The sequence below is a fragment of the Dermacentor variabilis genome, chromosome 11, assembly GCF_050947875.1.
Source record: "Dermacentor variabilis isolate Ectoservices chromosome 11, ASM5094787v1, whole genome shotgun sequence".
In the NCBI taxonomy this organism is placed as follows: Eukaryota; Metazoa; Arthropoda; class Arachnida; order Ixodida; family Ixodidae; genus Dermacentor; species Dermacentor variabilis.
In genome coordinates, this window is record NC_134578.1 from 37,029,712 (window position 1) to 37,042,560 (window position 12,849).

Genomic DNA, 12,849 nt, shown 5'->3' on the forward strand with positions numbered 1-12,849 from the left:
CCGACGCTTTTCAATTTAGTGCTCTTGACCTAGCCAGATGCTTGGCCAACCCAGTTCGTGTATCAATCTATGCCGACGAAATTTGCATTCGGGCGTCAACTTTAACACGACTGCAGGTACGAGGAAGGCTACAAAAGGCAGCTAGGTTAACATCACTGTACTTGCGAAAACAGAACTTAGAACTGTCTTCAGAGAAATGCTGCCTTGTTATATTCCCTCGGAAGGCAATGAAGCGTTACACTGTAAGTGTCAATGGGCAAGCAATTGCAAACTCACGTAAACACCGCTTTTTAGGGGTAATTATCGACCGCGACCTATCATGGAGCCCGCAAGTTTCATTCCTGAAGAAGAGGCTAGTGAGAATAATACATCTCAAATTTCTCGGCGGAAAGTCACGGGGCACATCGGTGCGGTCAATGCTGCACCTTTATAGCGCCTTTTCCCTCGGTTTCACAAGATACAGCTTCCCTGTGCTCGGTAACACCTACAAAACAAACCTGCGTGCACTCCAGGGACTACAAGCTCAAACCCTAAGGACGTGTCTCGGTCTTCCGAGGTGTGCGTCTACAGCGGCAACAATTGTCATAGCTCGAGATCACCCAATATCAACGTACTTGGCAACCGACGCTCTCAGGTCGAATGTTCGGCACGTTGCCCGACTACCTTCTCACCATCTTGCCGCTTTACCCGCAGAAAGGCCACACACAACCTTCAGTCGTATAATTGTTGCCAATCGTACCTCGTTGCCATCGAACTGCATGCCAGCAGCAAGACCATCCTCACTTTTACGGTGCCTGCACAAACCTGAAATTCGCCTCACCATCCCAGGAATCACGAAGAAGACTAACATGCCGTCGTTTTCCCTGAAGCAGGTCACATTAGAACTTTTTCGTGAGGTACACAGTGGCTGCGTACACGTTTACATCGATGGTTCAGTCATACCTGCAAGTTCAGCTGCCGCTTTGGTGATACCAACAAGATCCATCAAGATACAGCTAAAAACGTCACATGTATTATCAACGAAAGATGCTGAACTTGTAGCCCTGTGTGCGGCTCTTCATTTCGTTCAGGAGGAACCACACCATGCATGGTAAATCTTCTGTGACTCTAAGGCAGCCATACAGAGTGTACTCTCAGCACTGCGCCTAGGATCCCATGAACAGCTCGGCGCAGATATCAGAGAAGTCCACCGAATCGTTGACGAAGCACGTGATATAATATATCAGTGGTTGCCTAGTCACTGTGGCAAACGTGGCAATGATTCAGCAGACGCAGCTGCCCGATCTACCCATTACGGCGTGAACTGATCTCCCCCTACACACTTCAGTTAAAATACGCCCTTTTGCAGATGATTGCGTTTTATATCGTACAATTAAATTTGCTACTGATCATGTTGTCCTTAACAATTATTTTGCTGACTTCTGTAGCTGGTCCAAAGCATGGCAAATGAATATCAACTTTTCCAAAACTGTATCCATGTCCTTTACAAGACGCTCATCCCCTTCCTTTTTTGCCTATGCCTTTAACAATATTACTTTAAATAAGGTCTTCAAATTCAAATATTTAGGTATCCTACTAACACACGATTTTCCATGGTCGAAACACATTGAGGTCACCTGGACAAGGCCCTCAAATGACTAGGTTACTTACATCTTGCTCCTCAATAAACTAAACTTTTTAGATATAAAACCCTCATCCTCGAATTTGGCTGCGTTGTACGGAACCCATACAAATACTGGGACGTTACAAAGCTAGAATCAGTGCAAGAAGAGTCAGTGCATTTTGTTTGTAGGGGATATGACAAGGAATTTTCGTCGTCTAACACCCTTCCCATACTTGGTCTCACTCCTCTTGAAGAGCGTCGCAAACTTGAATGCATAAAATTCATTCACAAGTTAATCTATTCTCCCTTCTCCTCTCTAGGTAACCACTTGACTTCTTCCAAACCCTCGTGTACGAGGAGTCTGCATGCTCTAAATATCTCAACCTTTTTTGCCCGTATTGATACCTTTAAACAGTTTTTTTCATTAACAATTAAAGTATGAGATCAATTACCGGGAAACATCCGTTCACTATGACTGAAACAATTGACGCCAGCTTTATAAATGTTTGTTGTTCATCCCACTTCTGCAATAGCCTCACTGAGGCTGGAGTATAAATAAATAAATAAATAAATAAATAAATAAATAAATAAATAAATAAATAAAACTGCGTTGCCATTACTTTTCGAGAGCCGACGCAGCGAAAAAACTTTCCGCACTTGCACGTGACGTGACATTAGCTCAATGGAATTCATCCGAGTTCAAAAGTGCACGCCTTCATACCTTGGACGATAATTTACAGCTCCGCACTTCGCCCGACTTGCCACGGCGAAACTGTATCCTTCTCATGGCTTGGAGACGCATATTCAAATGCGTACTCCTTTCTTATCGGAATGGCCAACAGCCCACTTTGTGACTTCTGCGGATTCAATGAAACAATCTCGCACCTTTTTTGTGAGTGCCCTCGTTTCAACCCGCAAAATGCAGTCCTCTTAGACGCCCTAGACAAACTGGACAAGCGCCCCATGACAGAAAACAAGATCCTTGGAAACTGGCCTACGCGAACATCAGCGCGATCCGCTATGAAGGCGCTGTTGTGGTACTAAAAAAACACGGGACTTGCTGACAAATTGTGACTACACTGTGTGACGTAGGATTGTACGGTGACACTGCGTCACACTACAACGCCTTTGCATGCTGCGTGACAGTGCCCACAAGCAGTTGGTGTGTATCGTGTATGTGTGTGTTTTTCTTTCATTTTTTCCTTTTTCTTATCCTTTTCTCTCTCTCTCACCTATCGCATCCCTTTGCCCCCTCGCCCAGTACAGGGTAGCCAAGCGGAGATAATAGGGAGTTTTAGAATAGGGGCCCCAAACGTTTTGGGGCCCCAAAGAAATAGCGAAATAGCGTCGAAGCCACTGCGCATGTGCAAGACGCAAACTGCCTTTGGGTTTTGCGTTGGGAACGCTATTTCACCGATTTAGCGGGAGCCCAAATAGCGGCCCCAAAAGTTTTGCGTCGGCAAACATGGCGGCACCCATCGAAGCGACGGCTCTAACCTAGCACCAAACTGGGTTCGATTAGCGGTAACGCGTGAAGTTTGCAAGCTAGGAGAAGTGACTGCGGTTATCGCTTTCTCTCAACTAGCGTGTGTTATGAAGATTGACTCATTAGATGCCGCTGATTTTGAATTCGATTGTGGATTTTATGGCTCGTAGGCCTAACGCGGCTAAGCTTGGCTGGTGAAGGCACGGAAAGTTGGGTTTGTTGCTGAAAACTAAGCGCGACTTATTGTTTGCTGCTTGAAGAATAACCTCTAAATTGTAATTAAACGCGAATACACGCAAGTCGAACTTACTATTCCTATCATAAAATGGTATATTTTATTTAATTATTTCTAATAGCTTTTCTTAGACGCCGTAGTGGCGCTGTCAGCGCAAGACGCTATCCGCAAACGCAAAGCCCTATTCTAAAGCTCTACTGCGTGCCCCAACGCCAACACTCGCAGAGCTCTTTGTGGCCCCAAAATATTCGGGCCCCTATTCTAAAACTCTCTAATCTCTGGTTAACCCTCCCTGTCTTTCCTTTGCCTTTCTCTCTCTCGCTGCTGCTGCTGCAGGTCAAAATGGCAATGAGTACAATGGCGCAGAACGAAGTAAGCGTAGCACATGTAGTAATAAAAGGTTATTTCGCACATATGTAGCAACGCGGTGTTGAGAGAATCTCGGCAGCAGGAAACAGTTATGTGAAATCGCCTTGAACGCGTAACCGCAAGAAAGGGAAATCGAGCACGTCCAGTTTGCGCGGAAACAGCAAAAACAACTAAACAAGAAAAAAAAAAACGACAACCAACGTCGTAACAAAAGGTAAACGCCTCACAATCGGAATGACCGAGTGCGGACCGAAGCGGAGGCGCTGTCATTTCCACAAGACATGCTAGCACTTGCAAGCACGATATCGGCTGAAATGTCAGGTTTCTAGATGCGCTAACAGACACAAAATAAGGACACCGCAGGTTTCATTCTGGTTGCTTTTATTTCGCGTCATTGTTAAAGTGAACGATGATTAAAACGAAGTTGTCGGTAGAAAAAAACTCACAAAATAATTTTGTTTCTTCGTAGCAGGCTTGCAGCAAACATTGTGTTGATCGCAGTGCTCAAGATCAGACTATTTGGAACCCCCGCGACCCTTCTTGCCTTGACTGCGCTCCTCTTTTTCGGCAACCATGTTGTGCAAATGATGGAGGTTCTTGCTAATCTGAAAAAAAAGAAGTTTGGCATTTATTCAGCTTGCTGCAAGAAGCTGTCAAGAAAACTACAGTGGAAGATCGTCATGGTTGCAGAAACTCTCGGGTGCGTGACCAACATGAGTATCGCGATTTGGTAGAATTTCTTGAATCGAGAATCCCGGCAAGTAGGCGATATAAAAGAAATATGTAGCTGAAGCTGAAACTTCAAACAAGCGCATCGATGCTTGCTACATGCATGACTAACTGCACAGATTCCAGGATTCCAGATATGCGTTTTTTTTAAAGTACATTGTACGTTCTTAAACCATAATATATCATGATTTACGGTGTGCTGTAGTGGGGTCTCTAGGCTTTCTTTTTTTAATTTTTGCGCATACTGCATAGAAATTGTGTTCTAGGACTATAGCTGTGTCGCGACTCATTAACTATTAGAACGAATATAACAGTTAGAACTCGATCTAAAGAAGCCAAATTTTACGAAGTTCCCGTTCTAACGAAGCAATTTCCATTCGCTCGCAGGTACCAGTAAGTTTCAATGTTGTCATTAACCCTAATCAACGAAACTACTTGGCCGAACTCGATTTAACGAAGTTTTTCCTGAAATAAATGAGCAAAAGAAGCGGTAATTTCTAATTTTGACACAGACGGGTTTTTCTTCGTGCGTGCGCTCTAAAGCTATGGCGTTAAAATATATAGGTGCCCTAGTCACACCCTTAGCTTTATTTTGACGAGGAAGCACCTCGCACCCGTGCACGCAACTGCGGACTAAACACCGCCTCGGTATTAGTGGGGGTGGTTCCTTTCTTTTACTTCATGGTTTACGGGACAGATGGCTGGATTAGCGACAAATACAATGCAGCGGTAGCTTTTGCGTGTCGCTACACTACAATTTTAGATTTCGAAGGACCGAAAGATTTCTTTCTTGATTTTACGAACTTGCCGACTGAACTAAATAATTTGAGCGTTTTCCTGGCTTCGTTAAACCGAGTTTCAACTGCGATCATTAAGTGCTTTTTCCATGGCTATGACGTTATCATTCGCAAACCACTCCTCGTTTTCTTAAATTATGGGGTTTTATGTGCCAAAAACACTTTCTGATTACGAGGCACGCCGTAGTGGAGGACTCCGGAAATTTCGACCACCTGGGGTTCTTTAACCTGCACCTAAATCTAAGTACACGGGTGTTTTCGCGTTTCACCCCATTGAAATGCGGCCGCCGTGGCCGGGATTCAATCCCGCGACCTCGCGCTCAGCAGCCCAACACCATAGCCAATGAGCAACTACTGCGGGTCTTTCCTTTAGTCGTTTTATAGCGTTCATAGACCAAAATACGAGACAATGCAGCCGCGATCTTTGCAGTTGATAAACAAACATTTCAGGACTTTACACGTTGCATATCTTGAAAGTAAACAAAATTGTATGCCTCCTCCGTAACTTATAAAACATTCAATTATGCGCCGCACTAAAGCCTCGCTTAACTAGATTCCAACATGGTCGACGGATCTGCAATTATTTTTTTTTTGCAAACATGTTTCACTCACTTAGCAGAAACTGCGTTGAACGAAATTAAGAGCGTACAAACGACTTCATTTTTGTTTCCCCAGCCCCGCAATGTTGGGCTGTTAGACGAGGAACTTCTACCTTTTGTGCGAAGATTTGTGTGTTTTTTGTCAGATTAAAGCTGTCATAAAACACCGAACGCATGCTCAAAACCATTATCATTCATACTAATCGACCGTACATTGCCGTACGTTTGGTTTATGTCCAAAGTGACGGCGCTTAAGCGCTAGAGTAAAGAAAAACAAACTCTATACCTCTCCCATCTGTTCGAAGAGTGTCTTTGTGGCATCATGTGAATACCGGCTGTGTTGCTGAAAAAAAAAAAACTCTTTTAACGACGTAAGCCTGACGTCGATCAGTATTCGGCACTATTACTCAAGCACCTTTAACCGACTAATTTATCGATTATTAGGCAGCAATAATGTACGAGGAGAAGATATGTCTCCTTTTGTCACGAATTACGACATACGGTGGATAACTGTGTGAAATTGACATAATTTTATGCCGAGGTGATGGAGGCTATTTAAAGCAGGTCAAGGTGTATTGGATGATGTTTGGTGCATTCTCTAACGAGTCATCATAAATACGGAGTAATATAGTGCCAACGCATTCTGCAGTCAATCATGCTGCGTTTCTTAAAAAAAAGAATTCAATTGGCACCTCAAAGTGGATGGAAAAGTTATTTATTGGCTACGAGCATTACGAGACAGGAAAAAAGACCCTTTCGCCATTGCCGATGGCACACGGCACTTTGACCGCATTGTAAGATAGGGTCTATACTAACATGTTTCCGGATTGTTTATTCGCTGTCCTCCTGCGCACATTCCACGCCAAAAAATACTCGAGGGCAGCCAGTGAAACAAAATATTTATACAATAATGAGCACTGAACATCAAGGCTAGTATGTCACAACACTAGGGAAAATTGGAGATGCTAATTGGCCAACCATTTTCGAGTAAGTAATTTCCAACCTTTTCCTCACCTGCAAACTGTCGACTGCAGTGGAAAACTTTTCGTTCATACATTTCATTGACTCTTCAACCTGTGCGGCGTGAAAAACGAGAAAAGGACTCAATATAAAAAAAGTAAAAGTCGTCGTTTTACATAGATGCATGTGCTTCGCGAGACCAGTGCTGTCAGCCCTAAGGAAACTTGCCTAGATCTATGGATTTTAGGTTCTGTTTGTGAAAAAAAAATACAATACGTCAAAATCTAGGCAGATGCTATACTATGACATGAAGGAAGGAAAGACTCGGAGATGTGAACAACACCTGCTGCGACGCATCTATTACGAAACCAGGAACCACCGAGGCCCCTGCGTGTTTTGATAAGGTCACCTCAAATTACGTTCGCATTTGCCCTTATCATGGCGCATCAGCACAATGAAGGCATCTCCCAAAGTAAATGACAGTAAATGACAGTGTGCGGATGCCTTGGGCTCGCTAACGAAGCAATGCTACTCCACTATTGCCATTCGTAACTCTATTTGTGCTGCCACATTCTGCTGTCCAAACAAACGTATGCTGTCCAACAAAGCCGTGCACACAAATCTGGAGCTAAGTAGACACATATTTAGAGACTGTGCTGGGCACTACAAGGTGGATGTGGCGCTAAGCAGACGACTATGAGCGCGTTTATTAAAGTTTACTGGGAACCGCCAAAAGGTGGATGAACTTTGGACACAGTCCCGGTGGTCACCTGTTTGGGCGAGTTTTGGCACAGTGAAAAAAAAAAAAAGATTGGCCCCGCATCTGCGCGCTTTACTGCCAATTAGTTATAAGCGTTCAAGCGTGGTGGTGCTACATCAGTACATGACATGCAAGAAAAGTTTATTGCAGCTCTTTTACATTGAGCTCGCGAAGTGGTATACCATTTTGACATTGTTATATTCGCTAAGAGAGGTCAGGCGCTCATTTTCGTACAAGTCGAATAACTTTTCGTGTCAATCTTGGTTCGAATTCGCATTCGAACAGCCAATGTCCAAATTTGTTTTGAATGTAGGGCAATGTATACGCGACGTAATCATATTTAAGTGTTACGGAATTTTTAAAGTCGCCTGTGGCAGACAGCATAACCATTTTCCTCGAGCTGGATTATTCGAAGAGATGGGCATTACTAGCACATAAGATCGAGACACATATTCAACTAATTAACCCAAAAATTTCGAAATTCCTAATTAATTGGCGACGCATATGGCAACACAGTTGGGAATTCTAGCCGGTGAGATTGCAAGACGTATCCACTCGAAATTAATTGTCATGCTTCAATGCAGAAAAGAGCGTTTCGTTAAAAAGTAAGTCGAACTGCAATGCATTTGTATGGAGAGTTTGATGGCGCATATCTCTAGACAGCTGTCATTCTGGAATTTAATTCCAAGTGGATGCGCCTTACAAACCTAACGGACACTATTCGGAAATTGGAATATCTGTAATAAATAAATTAATTAGGAAGTTAATTAATGGGATTTTGTTAACTAGTTGAATATGTGTTTCGATTTCTCGTCCAAGTAATGTCCGCCTCTGTGAATAATCCAGCTCAAGGCTACAATTATGTCTGCTGCAACACTAGATGCCTAACAATTAATGAAACTTAAAAAGATTGATCACCCCATATAAACTTGCTAACGTGTTCTGTGTAAATATCGCTTCGAGGAGAAGACTGTTGCTAAAGGGATTATTCACGTGACCGTCTCTGTGCGCCATTTTGTAGTCTTGTTCATGTCATCCATTGCGATGAAGATAAGGAAATCGAGATACAACGCAGCCCCATATTCGCTGTTCTAACTGTACTACAACATTGTGGCCTCGATGGCTTGCCTACCCCCATGCTCACGGACAACTTCCTGTGGTAATGGAAAGAAAGCTACAGGGGTTGAGCTTCTGCATATCTGTTACCGTGCCGAATAATGCGGCAAACTTTGATAGCGTTTTCGATTTCTCGGAGAATGTAATGAATCACGCTTTCTTCCATGTGTGAAGGTGTCACATTTGCCGAAACAGGGAAAAAAAGGCAGAAAAAAATTAATTATTATATACATTGAGCAGTGTACAGTGTCTCATTTTGCTGTCGTAAATAGGGAGTGTATGTTTACTCTTCCGAAGGTAAAGGGTCTGTCTACCGCTCGGAACATGACCTTGGATTTTGCTGGGAACGAGAACATTGCGTGTCAAATTGACGGAAAGTAGCATGCTTGTATCCCGTATACAATGAACTATATTTTTAACTTCGCTCTGAAAGCGGTGCAAGAATGACGTGGCGTCGTTAGACTGGGAAACAGTACAACCAATTCGTGTACTCTCCCGAGAGTTGTTGTGCTTGAATACGATAGTGGATGCAATTCTGCTTGAAATTGTGTTTTATGCTCTTCTGCTAACTTTCCTTTGCGGGAGAATATTTTTTTCCTGTTTCCATCTAGTGCATGTTGAAAAGTGGCGCCGCCTTGTGCAAACAAACGGAGTCATGGTATACAAAGTGGTGCATTTACGCATGGCCCCCGAGATCGCCATCGCATTCGCTAGTCAGTGTTGTCGGGCTCCAAACACAATTTTAAGAGGAAACTTCTGCAGATTAAATAATTTTTTTTTCAAATGTTTCTACTCGCTTGCGAGAGAAACCACTGCACGTCTGGGCACTACGAATAGTAGGCTTTCTATTGCACTAGGAAATAAATTGTGCAACATTTTTCCAGGAGAGCTCTCACATGTACGCTTTTTTCCTCAATAGCTTCCCAGTCACGCAACAGTTGTCCTCAACGACTTGCTGCTGTGCCATCATTCCAGCTTGAGTGATGTAATAATTTAATAGTTCAAAACCACCTTAGAGGTAACTTTCAAACAACATTTGCCGTCTATTTGTACAACCTAAACAATAATATACTAACAGAAAAACAATTTACAAATCGAAAAACCACACCTTGATAAGATCTTAGGGGAAATCTAGAGAAGCTTTAAATTCGAGCTATGGAAAAACTAGCTTCGGAGGTTGGCAGCACAAGACGACGCTGTCTAATTTCTGTTAACAGATCCGCTTCCCCTCCGTAGTTGCGACTTTTTATTGGCTGATTTGAGCTGACTCTGCTTTTGACCTGCAACAAAATTCAGCTGCCGCAGGCACGTATCGAACCCATGACCTCGTGCTCGACAGGAAAATTCTATAGCCACTGAGCTACTGTCGTACGTAGCCGAGCACGTTGAATTCAGACAGTTTAGAGGGTGCTTACCGCATCCAGACGAGCTTTTGTATCTTCATTGATAACGGACAAAACTTCCTGGAGGGAGCCGTGACATTGCTGTGGAATAGAGAACGGGATTGAATTGCTGCGCGCTTACTGAAACACGCATGCGCTTGGCAATGCATAGCATATTCCCTTACCTCGAGATCCGACACCGTCTTTTCCGATTTTGCAATGCGTTGTTCGCATTGAATTTGGACCTGCAGAAATATTTACCAGGTGCATGATCTTTGCCTTTTAAGTAGGTTGGGTATAAATAAATAAATTATTCTGCTCACGCACGAAAAAGCAAATACTATTGCACATTTCACGCTACATGCGTGCCAATTTGCGCGAACAGCTGAATGTCTCTTACTTTAAAGTAATTGTTATTGTTAATAACTTTGTTTAGTGCATGGATGCCTTGTACAGCTCTTACGCGTAGTTATAAGTGTTCAAATTAGAATAATTCATAATTATTATACAATTAGTGCACTATCCGTATACTACCAGGGCACCAAAACTAACTAACTAACTAACTAACTAACTAACTAACTAACTAACTAACTAACTAACTAACTAACTAACTAACTAACTAACTAACTAACTAACTAACTAACTAACGAACTAACTAACTCACTCACTCCCGGGCTACCTTTCTTCATTACCAAGGAGCCCAATCGCACATTTTCCTCAAAGATATTTGTGTGGTGGTAATGAAGTACGCAGTGAGCTGGTCTATATCTACCATATCGACATAAGGGCGTGTAAGACTTTGACGAGAACGAACTCCGAGCAGACACACAGATGTGCGTTACAAGATATTGACCAAAAGACACGCCAAGTGGCCTTACGTTCCTCATGTCTCCTTGGATTGTTGGCACTGCAACTTGGAGCATCTCCATCCCGCACTGCAAAATACGCGGTGCATATATCAAGCCCTGTAAACGTCTTTGCTAGTTAAACGTCATATTTCTTTCAGAAAATGGCAGAAACTTACTTTTTCTTCGTTAGCCACCTTTTTAAGCTGCAAGAAAGAAAGGAGAAGGAATGAAATGTTCGTCTATAACTGCGTTTGTCTGCAACCGAGTCGCGTTCGAGAAAATGCCTAAGAAATAGGTCCTGTTAGATGCGGACGAGCGATTAGCATCGGTCAAGCTATGCGAGTGCAACCACCAGCCGTCGCATTCGAATTCTGGTGCACCAGTGTGCGCGGACCATGCCACCGGACCCGTCAGACAGGATGGCTATCACGCCCTCGTGTGTCGCGCGTGGAGCTTTTGTTTCCCCCTTCTGTGCGACGCTTCTCGAAGGTGTACCTGGAGATCGGCACGGTTCGAGGTAGTTGACCTTAGTCCAGAAAAAATCTGCTTTGCAGTACTTGAAGGTCGTTCAAGAACGACCAGGCGAGGATGCAACGCCGGGCGGATGTGGCCATAAGAGGATAGGGCCCAGGGCCGAAGATGACGCCACTTTCACGGGCCCTACGATTGGATGGAAATGACATCTGTACGGGCTCGACGAATGCTCGAAGACGACGTGGCCCCGACGGAATGAAGGTGTTATAAGCCAGAGAACCATCGAAAGGGAGAGACGTTCTCGCGACGGGCCGCAGCGTACGATTTGCTGCCGGCCGTCAATGAACTTTTACTCTTATTGTACCTGTTTCTAACCCTGTACATAATGTTAAATAGACCTTCATTTCTCCAAGTTCCCCCTCAACGTCGGCCAACTCCCGCACTCAACGGTAGTATAAATAGTCCACACAGATGAAATGTAAATGCATACGCTCATATGACTATATACGGAGAAACTAGGCTGAGCTCATTGGTAATAGTTTCTTTTTCTTTGTCTTTGTGTAGCGTATTGATTTCGATTAGCACAGGATAAAGCAAGGTAGATCGAAAAAAAAAAGTTTTCATGGCCCTAAGCTGATGGCGTCGAATGTTACGGTTGAGTAGAGAGTGTGAATTTGTGCTCGTCCACATGGTCACGTTCGCTTTCTGCTGCTCGTTTTCAGAGCGCGCGTAGCAGTCAAAAAGGTCACGAGTTTAGCAAGAAGTCAATACCAAGAGCAGTGCATTGAACTAAAAGTTTCGGGCTTGAAAAAAAAAAGAAAACGTTGTAAACGGCTTGGGAAATAACATATAAGCGCTGCTGTCCAATACACCGAGCATGGATGTTTTCTTTGAACATTTCGGAGTGCTGAAGTTCTTTAAAGAAGGGTTTTACTCCGGCATCATAGTTTTAGGAATATTCCCGAAGTCCATATTCATTGTGGGAATGTCGGCTTTGGACGCATGTACAAATGACCTACAAAGCCCAGTGTATCATAATGATACGCTGAATTTGATGCGTTAAACCTCTCATATAAACATTAGAAACTGAATATAGAGCCCATACTTGCGTTCTTGATACGCTGGAGGGAGTTTGCTGTTGCGGATGATTCAGGAAACTAATTGCTAAATAATTGCAATGCCAATTAGTTTATAATTGATTATTGCTTCACTGTTTTCTACCTGCCTATATACTTTCTATGACGAGAAATAAATGTGAACAACTTGTCTAAACTTTTTTGGATGTAAAATGGTGTTCGGGCATTGTGGGGTAAAGGCCCACCCCAACAAATTTTACGTTACCTAAATGGGCAAAAAAGTGTAGTAAATAGTGGCCGTTTTTTCTATGTTTCGTAAGTATAGGAGCATTACAAAGAATTGTTGACCCCCTAGTTTTCTATGCGTGGTGGGACGCTTGCCCGGTCCCCTCGGTAAAGTAAACGAGTTGGCTTC

The 12,849-nt window shown here is 43.4% G+C and overlaps 1 protein-coding gene across 5 annotated transcripts in view; it reads right to left on the reverse strand.

The window, feature by feature from the left end:
- Positions 1 to 4,057: 4,057 nt before the first annotated feature.
- Positions 4,058 to 12,849, reverse strand: part of LOC142564547 (uncharacterized) — a 39,452-nt gene continuing 30,660 nt past the window's right edge. For 4 of the 5 annotated variants that reach the window (XM_075675576.1, XM_075675573.1, XM_075675574.1 and 1 more), the window contains 7 exons: positions 11,061 to 11,087; positions 10,915 to 10,971; positions 10,222 to 10,281; positions 10,070 to 10,138; positions 6,833 to 6,892; positions 6,105 to 6,161; positions 4,058 to 4,298 (listed from right to left, as the gene is read on the reverse strand). In XM_075675576.1, coding sequence (XP_075531691.1) covers positions 4,209 to 4,298; positions 6,105 to 6,161; positions 6,833 to 6,892; positions 10,070 to 10,138; positions 10,222 to 10,281; positions 10,915 to 10,971; positions 11,061 to 11,087 — 420 coding nt within the window. In that variant the 3' untranslated portion in view covers positions 4,058 to 4,208. The remainder of the gene's footprint in view (positions 4,299 to 6,104; positions 6,162 to 6,832; positions 6,893 to 10,069; positions 10,139 to 10,221; positions 10,282 to 10,914; positions 10,972 to 11,060; positions 11,088 to 12,849) is intronic. The other variant, XM_075675575.1, reaches the window with a different exon arrangement.